Source organism: Ranitomeya imitator, chromosome 8 (assembly GCF_032444005.1).
Source record: "Ranitomeya imitator isolate aRanImi1 chromosome 8, aRanImi1.pri, whole genome shotgun sequence".
In the NCBI taxonomy this organism is placed as follows: domain Eukaryota; kingdom Metazoa; phylum Chordata; class Amphibia; order Anura; family Dendrobatidae; genus Ranitomeya; species Ranitomeya imitator.
In genome coordinates, this window is record NC_091289.1 from 36,678,532 (window position 1) to 36,691,657 (window position 13,126).

General features: G+C 54.0%; 1 protein-coding gene across 1 annotated transcript in view; it reads left to right on the top strand.

The window, feature by feature from the left end:
- Positions 1-363: 363 nt before the first annotated feature.
- Positions 364-13,126, top strand: part of FAM120A (family with sequence similarity 120 member A) — a 58,269-nt gene continuing 45,506 nt past the window's right edge. Inside the window, exon 1 of the mRNA XM_069736749.1 lies at positions 364-1,037. Within this exon, the coding sequence (XP_069592850.1) occupies positions 564-1,037 (474 nt within the window). The 5' untranslated portion in view covers positions 364-563. The remainder of the gene's footprint in view (positions 1,038-13,126) is intronic.

Genomic DNA, 13,126 nt, shown 5'->3' on the forward strand with positions numbered 1-13,126 from the left:
CATTATTCTGGGCCGGGTGTACAGTACTCGGGTGTACATTATTTCGGGCCGGGTGAACAGTACTCGGGTGTACATTATTCTGGGCCGGGTGTACAGTACTCGGTTGTACATTATTCTGGGCCGGGTGTACAGTACTCGGGTGTACATTTCCAGGGGCAAGCAGTGCACTCTCGGGTGTACATTTTCCTCTCGGGTGTACATTCCCCGGCTCCGGGTGTACAGTGCTCGGGTGTACATTTTCCTCTCGGGTGTACATTTTCCTCTCGGGTGTACATTTTCCTCTCGGGTGTACATTCCCCGGCTCCGGGTGTACAGCCCCGGGCCGGCAGGGCGCACTCGGGGCCGGCTCCTCCCGTTCCGGTTTCCTGTCCCCCTCCTCTCTCTCCAGCACACACACATCCCCGGACATGGCTCTGTAGACAGCACATGGCGGCCGCGGCCATGCAGAGCCCCCCCAAACCATCCAGCACCCCCCCGCTCTTCCTCCGCCACTAGACACCGACACTACTCCCGACACACCCGCCCATCCCACCACCACCACAATAAGCAGCGGCGGCGACATCATGGGGGTGCACGGCTTCCAGGACTACATCGAGAAGCGCTGCCCGGGCGCGGTAGTCCCGGTGGAGCTGCAGAAGCTGGCCCGCGGCAGCTTAGTTGGGGGCGGCCGGCAGAGACCCCCGCAGACCCCGCTCCGCCTACTCATCGACGCCGAGAACTGCCTGCACCGGCTGTACGGCGGCTTCTACACGGACTGGGTGAGCGGGGGCCAATGGAACCACATGCTGGGCTACCTGGCGGCCCTGGCCAAGGCCTGCTACGCCGGCAACATCGAGCTCTTCGTCTTCTTCAACGGCGCCCTGGACAAGGCCCGGCTCCACGAGTGGGTGAAGCGGCAGAGCAACGAGCGGCAGACCGGCCAGCAGATCATCCACCACGTCCAGAACAAGGGCACCCCGCCCCCCAAAGTCTGGTTCCTGCCCCCCGTGTGCATGGCCCACTGCATCCGCCTGGCGCTAGTCCGCTTCCACATCAAGGTGAGACAGGTGCAAGAGGCCGTGCCCCCCCTGTAAGAGGCCGTGCCCCCCCTGTAAGAGGCCGTGCCCCCCCTGTAAGAGGCCGTGCCCCCCCTGTAAGAGGCCGTGCCCCCCCTGTAAGAGGCCGTGCCCCCCCTGTAAGAGGCCGTGCCCCCCCTGTAAGAGGCCGTGCCCCCCCTGTAAGAGGCCGTGCCCCCCCTGTAAGAGGCCGTGCCCCCCCTGTAAGAGGCCGTGCCCCCCCTGTAAGAGGCCGTGCCCCCCCTGTAAGAGGCCGTGCCCCCCCTGTAAGAGGCCGTGCCCCCCCTGTAAGAGGCCGTGCCCCCCCCTGTAAGAGGCCGTGCCCCCCCTGTAAGAGGCCGTGCCCCCCCTGTAAGAGGCCGTGCCCCCCCTGTAAGAGGCCGTGCCCCCCCTGTAAGAGGCCGTGCCCCCCCTGTAAGAGGCCGTGCCCCCCCTGTAAGAGGCCGTGCCCCCCCTGTAAGAGGCCGTGCCCCCCCTGTAAGAGGCCGTGCCCCCCCTGTAAGAGGCCGTGCCCCCCCTGTAAGAGGCCGTGCCCCCCCTGTAAGAGGCCGTGCCCCCCCTGTAAGAGGCCGTGCCCCCCCTGTAAGAGGCCGTGCCCCCCCCTGTAAGAGGCCGTGCCCCCCCCTGTAAGAGGCCGTGCCCCCCCTGTAAGAGGCCGTGCCCCCCCTGTAAGAGGCCGTGCCCCCCCTGTAAGAGGCCGTGCCCCCCCTGTAAGAGGCCGTGCCCCCCCTGTAAGAGGCCGTGCCCCCCCTGTAAGAGGCCGTGCCCCCCCTGTAAGAGGCCGTGCCCCCCCCTGTAAGAGGCCGTGCCCCCCCCTGTAAGAGGCCGTGCCCCCCCCTGTAAGAGGCCGTGCCCCCCCTGTAAGAGGCCGTGCCCCCCCCTGTAAGAGGCCGTGCCCCCCCCTGTAAGAGGCCGTGCCCCCCCCTGTAAGAGGCCGTGCCCCCCCCTGTAAGAGGCCGTGCCCCCCCCTGTAAGAGGCCGTGCCCCCCCCTGTAAGAGGCCGTGCCCCCCCCTGTAAGAGGCCGTGCCCCCCCCTGTAAGAGGCCGTGCCCCCCCCTGTAAGAGGCCGTGCCCCCCCCTGTAAGAGGCCGTGCCCCCCCCTGTAAGAGGCCGTGCCCCCCCCTGTAAGAGGCCGTGCCCCCCCCTGTAAGAGGCCGTGCCCCCCCCTGTAAGAGGCCGTGCCCCCCCCTGTAAGAGGCCGTGCCCCCCCCTGTAAGAGGCCGTGCCCCCCCCTGTAAGAGGCCGTGCCCCCCCCTGTAAGAGGCCGTGCCCCCCCCTGTAAGAGGCCGTGCCCCCCCCTGTAAGAGGCCGTGCCCCCCCCTGTAAGAGGCCGTGCCCCCCCCTGTAAGAGGCCGTGCCCCCCCCCTGTAAGAGGCCGTGCCCCCCCCTGTAAGAGGCCGTGCCCCCCCCCTGTAAGAGGCCGTGCCTCCCCCCCTGTAAGAGGCCGTGCCTCCCCCCCCTGTAAGAGGCCGTGCCTCCCCCCCCTGTAAGAGGCCGTGCCTCCCCCCCTGTAAGAGGCCGTGCCTCCCCCCCTGTAAGAGGCCGTGCCTCCCCCCCTGTAAGAGGCCGTGCCTCCCCCCCTGTAAGAGGCCGTGCCTCCCCCCCTGTAAGAGGCCGTGCCTCCCCCCCTGTAAGAGGCCGTGCCTCCCCCCCTGTAAGAGGCCGTGCCTCCCCCCCTGTAAGAGGCCGTGCCTCCCCCCCTGTAAGAGGCCGTGCCTCCCCCCCTGTAAGAGGCCGTGCCTCCCCCCCTGTAAGAGGCCGTGCCTCCCCCCCTGTAAGAGGCCGTGCCTCCCCCCCTGTAAGAGGCCGTGCCTCCCCCCCTGTAAGAGGCCGTGCCTCCCCCCCTGTAAGAGGCCGTGCCTCCCCCCCTGTAAGAGGCCGTGCCTCCCCCCCTGTAAGAGGCCGTGCCTCCCCCCCTGTAAGAGGCCGTGCCTCCCCCCCTGTAAGAGGCCGTGCCTCCCCCCCTGTAAGAGGCCGTGCCTCCCCCCCTGTAAGAGGCCGTGCCTCCCCCCCTGTAAGAGGCCGTGCCTCCCCCCCTGTAAGAGGCCGTGCCTCCCCCCCTGTAAGAGGCCGTGCCTCCCCCCCTGTAAGAGGCCGTGCCTCCCCCCCTGTAAGAGGCCGTGCCTCCCCCCCTGTAAGAGGCCGTGCCTCCCCCCCTGTAAGAGGCCGTGCCTCCCCCCCTGTAAGAGGCCGTGCCTCCCCCCCTGTAAGAGGCCGTGCCTCCCCCCCTGTAAGAGGCCGTGCCTCCCCCCCTGTAAGAGGCCGTGCCTCCCCCCCTGTAAGAGGCCGTGCCTCCCCCCCTGTAAGAGGCCGTGCCTCCCCCCCTGTAAGAGGCCGTGCCTCCCCCCCTGTAAGAGGCCGTGCCTCCCCCCCTGTAAGAGGCCGTGCCTCCCCCCCTGTAAGAGGCCGTGCCTCCCCCCCTGTAAGAGGCCGTGCCTCCCCCCCTGTAAGAGGCCGTGCCTCCCCCCCTGTAAGAGGCCGTGCCTCCCCCCCTGTAAGAGGCCGTGCCTCCCCCCCTGTAAGAGGCCGTGCCTCCCCCCCTGTAAGAGGCCGTGCCTCCCCCCCTGTAAGAGGCCGTGCCTCCCCCCCTGTAAGAGGCCGTGCCTCCCCCCCTGTAAGAGGCCGTGCCTCCCCCCCTGTAAGAGGCCGTGCCTCCCCCCCTGTAAGAGGCCGTGCCTCCCCCCCTGTAAGAGGCCGTGCCTCCCCCCCTGTAAGAGGCCGTGCCTCCCCCCCTGTAAGAGGCCGTGCCTCCCCCCCTGTAAGAGGCCGTGCCTCCCCCCCTGTAAGAGGCCGTGCCTCCCCCCCTGTAAGAGGCCGTGCCTCCCCCCCTGTAAGAGGCCGTGCCTCCCCCCCTGTAAGAGGCCGTGCCTCCCCCCCTGTAAGAGGCCGTGCCTCCCCCCTGTAAGAGGCCGTGCCTCCCCCCCTGTAAGAGGCCGTGCCTCCCCCCCTGTAAGAGGCCGTGCCTCCCCCCCTGTAAGAGGCCGTGCCTCCCCCCCTGTAAGAGGCCGTGCCTCCCCCCCTGTAAGAGGCCGTGCCTCCCCCCCTGTAAGAGGCCGTGCCTCCCCCCCTGTAAGAGGCCGTGCCTCCCCCCCCGTTAGAGGCCGTGCCTCCCCCCCCGTTAGAGGCCGTGCCTCCCCCCCCGTAAGAGGCCGTGCCTCCCCCCCCGTAAGAGGCCGTGCCCCCCCCCCGTAAGAGGCCGTGCCTCCCCCCCCGTAAGAGGCCGTGCCTCCCCCCCCGTAAGAGGCCGTGCCTCCCCCCCCGTAAGAGGCCGTGCCTCCCCCCCCGTAAGAGGCCGTGCCTCCCCCCCCGTAAGAGGCCGTGCCTCCCCCCCCCGTAAGAGGCCGTGCCTCCCCCCCGTAAGAGGCCGTGCCCCCCCCCCCCGTAAGAGGCCGGGCCCCCCCCTCCCCGTAAGAGGCCGTGGCCCCCCACCCCGTAAGAGGCCGTGCCCCCTCCGTAAGAGGCCATGCCCCCCCCGTAAGAGGCCTTGCCATCCTGTCACTGTCAGGCGGGGGGCTGCACCCGTATAGATGCCCATACTCAGGCAGGGGGCTGCACCCGTTTAGATGCCCGTAGATGTCTGTCAGGCGGGGGGCTGCACCCGTATACATGCCCGTAGATGTCATTGTCAGGCGGGGGGCTGCACCCGTATACATGCCCGTAGATGTCACTGTCAGGCGGGGGGCTGCACCCGTATAGATGCCCGTGGATGTCACTGTCGGGGGGGGGGCTGCACCCGTATAGATGCCCATAGGCAGGGGATTGCACCCGTATAGATGCCCATAGATGTCACTGTCAGGGGGGGCTGCACCCGTATAGATGCCCGTAGATGTCACTGTCAGGGGGGGCTGCACCCGTATAGATGCCCGTAGATGTCACTGTCAGGGGGGGACTGCACCCGTATAGATGCCCGTAGATGTCACTGTCAGGGGGGGACTGCACCCGTATAGATGCCCGTAGATGTTACTGTCAGGCGGGGGGCTGCACCCATATAGATGTCCGTAGGTGTCACTGTCAGGCTGGGGCTGCACCCGTATAGATGCCCATAGACGTTATTGCATGGTTGGCACTGCCAAAAATAACTGGATGCCCCTCATTGCTTTCTGGCCTTCTCATGCCCACTGCAGCGTATGTTCTCTGGTGTATGTGCCCACCGCCATGTCTGCCCTCAGCTGTGAATCGGTCTAATGCCAGCAATATACAGTGGGGCAAAAAAGTATTTAGTCAGTCAGCAATAGTGCAAGTTCCACCACTTAAAAAGATGAGAGGCGTCTGTAATTTACATCATAGGTAGACCTCAACTATGGGAGACAAACTGAGAAAAAAAAATCCAGAAAATCACATTGTCTGTTTTTTTAACATTTTATTTGCATATTATGGTGGAAAATAAGTATTTGGTCAGAAACAAACAATCAAGATTTCTGGCTCTCACAGACCTGTAACTTCTTCTTTAAGAGTCTCCTCTTTCCTCCACTCATTACCTGTAGTAATGGCACCTGTTTAAACTTGTTATCAGTATAAAAAGACACCTGTGCACACCCTCAAACAGTCTGACTCCAAACTCCACTATGATGAAGACCAAAGAGCTGTCAAAGGACACCAGAAACAAAATTGTAGCCCTGCTCCAGGCTGGGAAGACTGAATCTGCAATAGCCAACCAGCTTGGAGTGAAGAAATCAACAGTGGGAGCAATAATTAGAAAATGGAAGACATACAAGACCACTGATAATCTCCCTCGATCTGGGGCTCCACGCAAAATCCCACCCCGTGGGGTCAGAATGATCACAAGAACGGTGAGCAAAAATCCCAGAACCATGCGGGGGGACCTAGTGAATGAACTGCAGAGAGCTGGGACCAATGTAACAAGGCCTACCATAAGTAACACACTACGCCACCATGGACTCAGATCCTGCAGTGCCAGACGTGTCCCACTGCTTAAGCCAGTACATGTCCGGGCCCGTCTGAAGTTTGCTAGAGAGCATTTGGATGATCCAGAGGAGTTTTGGGAGAATGTCCTATGGTCTGATGAAACCAAACTGGAACTGTTTGGTAGAAACACAACTTGTCGTGTTTGGAGGAAAAAGAATACCGAGTTGCATCCATCAAACACCATACCTACTGTAAAGCATGGTGGTGGAAACATCATGCTTTGGGGCTGTTTCTCTGCAAAGGGGCTAGGACGACTGATCCGGGTACATGAAAGAATGAATGGGGCCATGTATCGTGAGATTTTGAGTGCAAACCTCCTTCCATCAGCAAGGGCATTGAAGATGAAACGTGGCTGGGTCTTTCAACATGACAATGATCCAAAGCACACCGCCAGGGCAACGAAGGAGTGGCTTCGTAAGAAGCATTTCAAGGTCCTGGAGTGGCCTAGCCAGTCTCCAGATCTCAACCCTATAGAAAACCTTTGGAGGGAGTTGAAAGTCCGTGTTGCCAAGCGAAAAGCCAAAAACATCACTGCTCTAGAGGAGATCTGCATGGAGGAATGGGCCAACATACCAACAACAGTGTGTGGCAACCTTGTGAAGACTTACAGAAAACGTTTGACCTCTGTCATTGCCAACAAAGGATATATTACAAAGTATTGAGATGAAATTTTGTTTCTGACCAAATACTTATTTTCCACCATAATATGCAAATAAAATGATAAAATAACAGACAATGTGATTTTCTGGATTTTTTTTTCTCAGTTTGTCTCCCATAGTTGAGGTCTACCTATGATGTAAATTACAGACGCCTCTCATCTTTTTAAGTGGTGGAACTTGCACTATTGCTGACTGACTAAATACTTTTTTGCCCCACTGTATGTCGGTGCTCTAGGCAGAGTAATCGTGGTGACGTTGTACCTCCCTTCTTCTGCCATGGCTGCTGACAGTGTGCCAGTCAAAAATACATGTGAATGATGGCGGCTTTTGCCCCACACAGGGAGCAGATGATATGCCAGCCAATATGTGGGTATGGCAGGGCATTCTGTCATTTCCATGATGTCTGTAGAGCGAGGGCGGCAGGGAGCCTGCGCCAGGGAGATGCCAACGAGGCCGACTGTAGATGGAAAGATAAAAATCCCTGGAATGCCGAGCTGTGGCCGAGGATGGATCGGACATGTTGGATTTCGATCTGCCCCATTCTAGCACACATGATAAGGTGTCAGGGGGTGTGTGCGCCCCTTATTCCTCTCTGCCCATGACATCGCTGTGCTTGAGCTGAGTCTATGGGGCGAGGGTAAAGCATAGGATCTTGGATACGTTCTAAAGGGACATATAATCTGCATCGGATTATCCAGCCCCCGACGCGTGGCTGCGATAGGAGTAAATGGCGTCCGCGTGCCGGGAAAGTCTCCTGTGTGGATGTTCGTGGATTTGTCCCCTTTTATTGTAAAGAAGCGAATTCCATCCCTGAACATTCTAGATTGTATTCGTCAGTTTTTTTTTAATCACAAGTATCACAGTATTCTGCACACCTCAAAATAATCATATTAGACCAAAAATCCCCAATATATATTTAGGGAAAAAGAGGCATAGGCAATACATTTAAATTAATTAAAAAACATCTTTTTAATCGATCAATTTAAAATAAAACAAATGTATGAAACAGGGAAATGCTCCTAATACATAGGGCTGGGAACACGATCCGAACCAGGCGGTATCACAGTAATAATAGCAATCTTATTTAACAGACAGTAAAATAGTGTTCTAAGAAATGCCACTACAGATAATATAAAATATATTGCACATATTCAATTACAATGGAACATAAGTTCCTAAGGGGCTAAATATCCTTGAAGTCAAGAACTTTGCTATAAAACCCTAAATAGCTGAACCTTATAAAGTGCAGAGTGCATGTCCGTGAGCTGCTATCTGTAATGTAGATGGAAGTTATAAACGTACATGGATATCTCTCCTGGTACGGAGCGGTCGACAGCGCCGTTTCGCCTGACTGGCTTCCTCAAATATGCTGTGCCACCCCAGGAGAAATCAATGTGTCCCGTAATCTGTGGGCTAGCTGTCACAATAGAGGGGGGATTGTTGTAGCCGTCGATGACCCTGGGGGGGGGGGCAGTGCGACAGTATCTGTTGATTTTAGGCTAGTCATGATCACGCCAAAGGGTTAATCACACTTTTTTTTTTTTTAAAGGAACACCGCCCCTATTACGGTAGCTAGCCGACTTCCTGCTTTGGGGGGCTTCTTTTTAATAGTTTGGACTAGTGGCACTAATGCTTTGCATCGTCGCATTGCTAGCCCAAACCGTGCCCTCCCAATGCTTGAGTAATGCTCATATTCGGCTACCACTTTCTTAGCAATGCGTTAGTTTAAAAATGGATGAAACTAGGATGCAGCACTAAAGTACAATGTCTGTCCGCATTTTATTCAGATCCCTATAGACTTTAATGACTGAGTGTGATCCCCAAAATCGGATGTGAATGGGACATGTTGTGAGACTGTTGTCTTGTGTCTGACCATGGCAACCTACAGATTCTGGTATTGTCTCCTTACAGATTCTGGTATTGTCTCCTAAGTGGAAGAAAGAAGTGGAAGCGCTTCTCCAGGCTGCCATGGCAACCGCTCTGCTTTTATGGCGGCACGTTTCCAAAAAAAAAAATAAGGTCACCGATGTCACCTCCAGATGTCAGACTCTCTTAGCATCTCTATAAAGTGGAGGTCCTTTCATAATAAAGGGAGAGACTGAAAAAGCCCAGTACGATCCGAAAATCTCCTGTTTTCTGCAACATCGATCTAATGCCATTGTGCATGCTGGGAGATGTGCCATTGTTATACCGCCCGCTGGAGCCCGATCTCCCGTCAACCTGCAAATCGCTTACATGGGAGGAAAATTACTAGAAAGCAGCAGAACTTTGGCTTTTAAAATGGCTCTCCACCTAAAATTATTTTTAGAAAAACCTGATTACTAAGGCAGGCTGTGCCTATGGCCAAGCTCCACTTTCGATTTTACTGCTGTCAGCACTTTGACAGGAGAACGGAGTCACTGGTTGCCATGGAGACATGGCTAAAGCCTTTTTTTTTACGTATGGCGTTGTTAGGCAGTGCTTCCATAGCAACTAGTCAATCCCAATTATTCGGGGATGAGCCATATCTTTGCGTATCTCTTGCAGCTGCATTATTCAGATTTTTATACACTCGGATGGATAATTTTTTTGTGTACGTTACACCGTTATGGCCTGTAGTTTTGCCTAGACGTCTTCGCCATGAGGCAGTATTTTGAGTTGAGCAAAAAGATTCTAACATCCTGTCCTGTCCTCCATGGCTACCAGTCCGGGCATTCTTCAGTTTTGTGCCCAGTATCGTGGGCGCCTCTTGTGTTTACTAGGCCTCAAACCACATCATAACGTGAGACGTGGAATTGCAGGTCCTAGAAAGCGCCCGGGATGGTGGACGGAGAAGTCGAGACTGCCCTGGCATCCAGTGCGGTGTTCCGCGGCACAGTCCAGATCTCAACTTCTCTGCCCGGCATCCTGGGCGCTTACTAGGTCCTGCAGTGCCATAATGTCGCACGTAATGATGTGGTTTGAGGCCTTGTAAACTCGAGAGGTGCCCAGGATGCCGGGGCTGTGGAGTCGGTAAGCCAAACCTCCGACTCCTCATTTTCCATGACACCGACTCAGACTCCACCAAAATGGACTCCGACTCCACATCCCTTCAGCATGCCGGGCACATAAGTGAAGAATGTCATGGAGGACCGGACCAACATTAATACCAAGGAGTCAGCTGCAGGGCTTCCTATCGGAGCCATTTTCCTTTCCTGTCCGCTCTTGTATTGTGCCATTATAATCTCTGTGACCTTTGAGTCTGTGAGTAACCGGAAACTGCAGCTCTGACATTAAGGTTTTCCTTTGGTAGGTTAATTACAGGCAGCACAATGTACAGGTGTAGAGTAGAGCGGCCATGCCTCCATGCCCCGGGGCTGGATCCATTGCACTGAGCACCCCTGAGTAATGAGGCCTCCTCTTCCCTACTGTGGTATTGCCGCCATCTTCTAGAGACTGGTTACAGGAAGCCTGGCAGAATACAATATCCTAAGTGCACGGCCATCGGTGGCTCTTAGCCGAGTCTGGTTTTAGCAGCAGATATTTCTGAGCCTTGCCAAAGTACTTTGTGTCTAAAGTCATTTCATGATGAATATTGGTGATGGACTGAGATCACTGATCACTCAGATTCTGTTTCTCCTTTATAGAAGTATTAACAAGTCATCGTGAGGGGGTTTGACTACTGAGATCCCACCCGATTTCCAGAGCCAAAGGACTCATGTCCCTAATTTGAAATTGTTCCCATCACAGACCCTTCTTAGTTTTGCGCTTTGGTTCTTTTCTCCCTCTTTTATTTTTTGTTTGGTGCAAATAAAGGCTTGTTTCTGCAGAACAAGTTGTAGTTTTGAATGACGCCATTATTTTTTTTTTTTCCTATATAATGTATTGAAAAATGGGGGAGAAAAATAATTCCAAGTGAGGAGAAATGGTAAAAAAACAAAACACATTTCTGCCATTATTTGGGTCTCATTTTTACAACGTTCCGTGATCTGGCAGCATAAGTCTTCAGATCAGTATGATTACAGAAATACCAAACTTGTGTAATTTATTTGATTTTATTTTTTTATAATTTAGTGGTTTAAAATACCAAATTTTGTGTGTGTTTCCATTTTCTTAGTCTTTATCTTTATTGACGGCTTTTTTTGTGTGTGTGGGGGAACGTTTTTTATTAATAATATATTGGGGTACTTGCAATGTTCTTTTGTTGCATTTTTGACGGGGAGGAGTGGCGACCAACAAAGCCGTTACATTTTTTTCCCCCGGTTTTGTATGGGTCAAATAAATTTATATTTTGGACTTTTATGGACATAAAACCAAATATGCTCAAGGGGCACCTGAATAAATGCCTCACTTGGATTGCGCCAGGGGACCTCGTCCCCTTTTAAATGCCGCTGCCTGGTGTTCATAGTGGGCATTTGAGTGGTTAAACGGCAGCGAACGGAGCTAGATCTGGTCACTGCTGTTATGACATAGCTAGCACCCGCTACGTATCGTCAGGATATTGCTCTGTTCACCCGCGGCCGGTGGATGTTGGGAAGATAAATGAGCAAACAATCACTTGCCGGCTGTTTCCATCTTTTATGGGCCGGCATCTGATCACTGTGGGACTTTCCATTGCCCTCATCGCTCGGCTCTAGTGATTTCTCTTATTTGTTGGCTAAGCTGTGATTTCTTCCGCCCCCTCCGCCATGTCCGCCACAACAGGTGTCTCGGGCTTGCATGACTTGGTACAGGTCTGCGTTTTCATTACACACATTTCTAACTCTATAGGATATGACCTTCCAAGCGGAGAGATTAGTAACCAGAGCTTACTGCATTATCTCCCGCCCTATCTACAAGATTATACCATGGTGGTGGCTGGGAGAGATGCAGGGCCCAGAATAATCCATTAACCCTTCTCTGTCAGTGTCTCCAGGACCGGTTTATATAAAACTTGTCATTAATTTGAGGTAATAAAGATGGCTGTATAAAAAGTACAGGTCCGAGGCCTGACAGACAGCTTTTCTGCTTTCATGAATGATGCCGTGTTATTTCGGTGTATGGGGCATAAGGACCCTAGTAAACAGCGCATCCATCATTATACTGAGGTAAATGGCTGAACGGGGCAACGAAGAGAAGAAGCGCGTCTGGCAGTGCGGCGTGGCTCCCTGTGTATGTATAATATATATTTTATATTTTGCTCAGGGTCTCGTCCAGTCCTGGCTTTGGTTGACAACTACTGCCTCCACATTTTGCTTCTTTTATGCCTTCTGTGTAAGATGGCATCGGTTGGGTCAGTAGGTCCCGTGGTCACAGCCTTGTCCGCCCATGGTTGGGCGCTGGCGCTGTGTAATTATTTGCATCCTGATAAGTAACGCGTTGGTGATCTGTCAGTAGAGATTACCGCACTTCCCTCTCGAGCTGGCCGCTTGCCCCGGTGACGCAGGAAGTGTGGGTGTTGTACTGTGCGCCTCTTTACTACAGATAGTAGAATTTTTTAACCCTTTTTTTTTTACTAACGCCATATAATGTGTTCACCTACATCTACCCGAGCCCACAAGCATTGCTCTTCTCGGGAGAAGATGACGTGAGGCCAACAGGTCTTCACAGATGAGGAAGAATGTTGAAGAGATAAACGTGCGCACTAGTATAAGGGTGCACAGGTAGGTTCCCACACCGTGTGTAATAGATATAAAAAGAACCTGCCAGGTTCTTCTCACAGATGACTTTTTTTTGAACGTTCCTTATGTAGGCATTATCTCTTAAGACATCTGAGCCCCCATACACTTGATAGCTGTTGGACTAATGAAGGTTCCACCGACTCTGCCATACACGGGAGTGCTAGTGGTGGCTTACCTTGCCGAGAACAAAAGGATCGACAGTCGAAAATCTTACAGGCCAGATCCTTATCTAACCTGACATGTTCCAGGGGAAAGGTCTGGTGTCCCTAATGGACTATTCGCCAAACTCATTGATATCGGCAGGTACGACCAACATTGGTCTATTGCGTACAGTCTCCAATGTGCTGCAAAATAATGAAATCTGCGATTTATTGTGATTCTTAAAAAAAAAAAAAAAAATCCGGAAAAAAAAGTTTTTGAGGACCATATGTCCTTGCAAAAATCATGGAGACTTGTCAGTTTTTTTTTTATTTTTTTTATTTTTTCCCTGTCATCACGGATAAAAAAAAATAACAATACACGTCTATGGTTCCATGAAAATGAGGGAGGCCATCAGTTTAGTCCAGGTGGTTAACATTGCAATGGATTGAATAAGCTTTGTCATTTACTTATGCTCCTGTGACAGTGGTAAAAAGTGACACACGGATCAAATACTGATGAAATTGGGGTGCGAAACACTTGACACACGGACCTGTTATTTTTTTTGTTTTTTTTTTAATCGTATGTGTGAATGAGGCCTAAAGGGGTTCTCCTTTGGACAATCTCTCCTTGTTTGAAGCCCCCCCCCCCCCCAGACTATAAACCGATCACATTGTCCCTCTGCTTAGACCCCCTGCGATTAGCAGTAATCTATGGAACCTGTCATTAG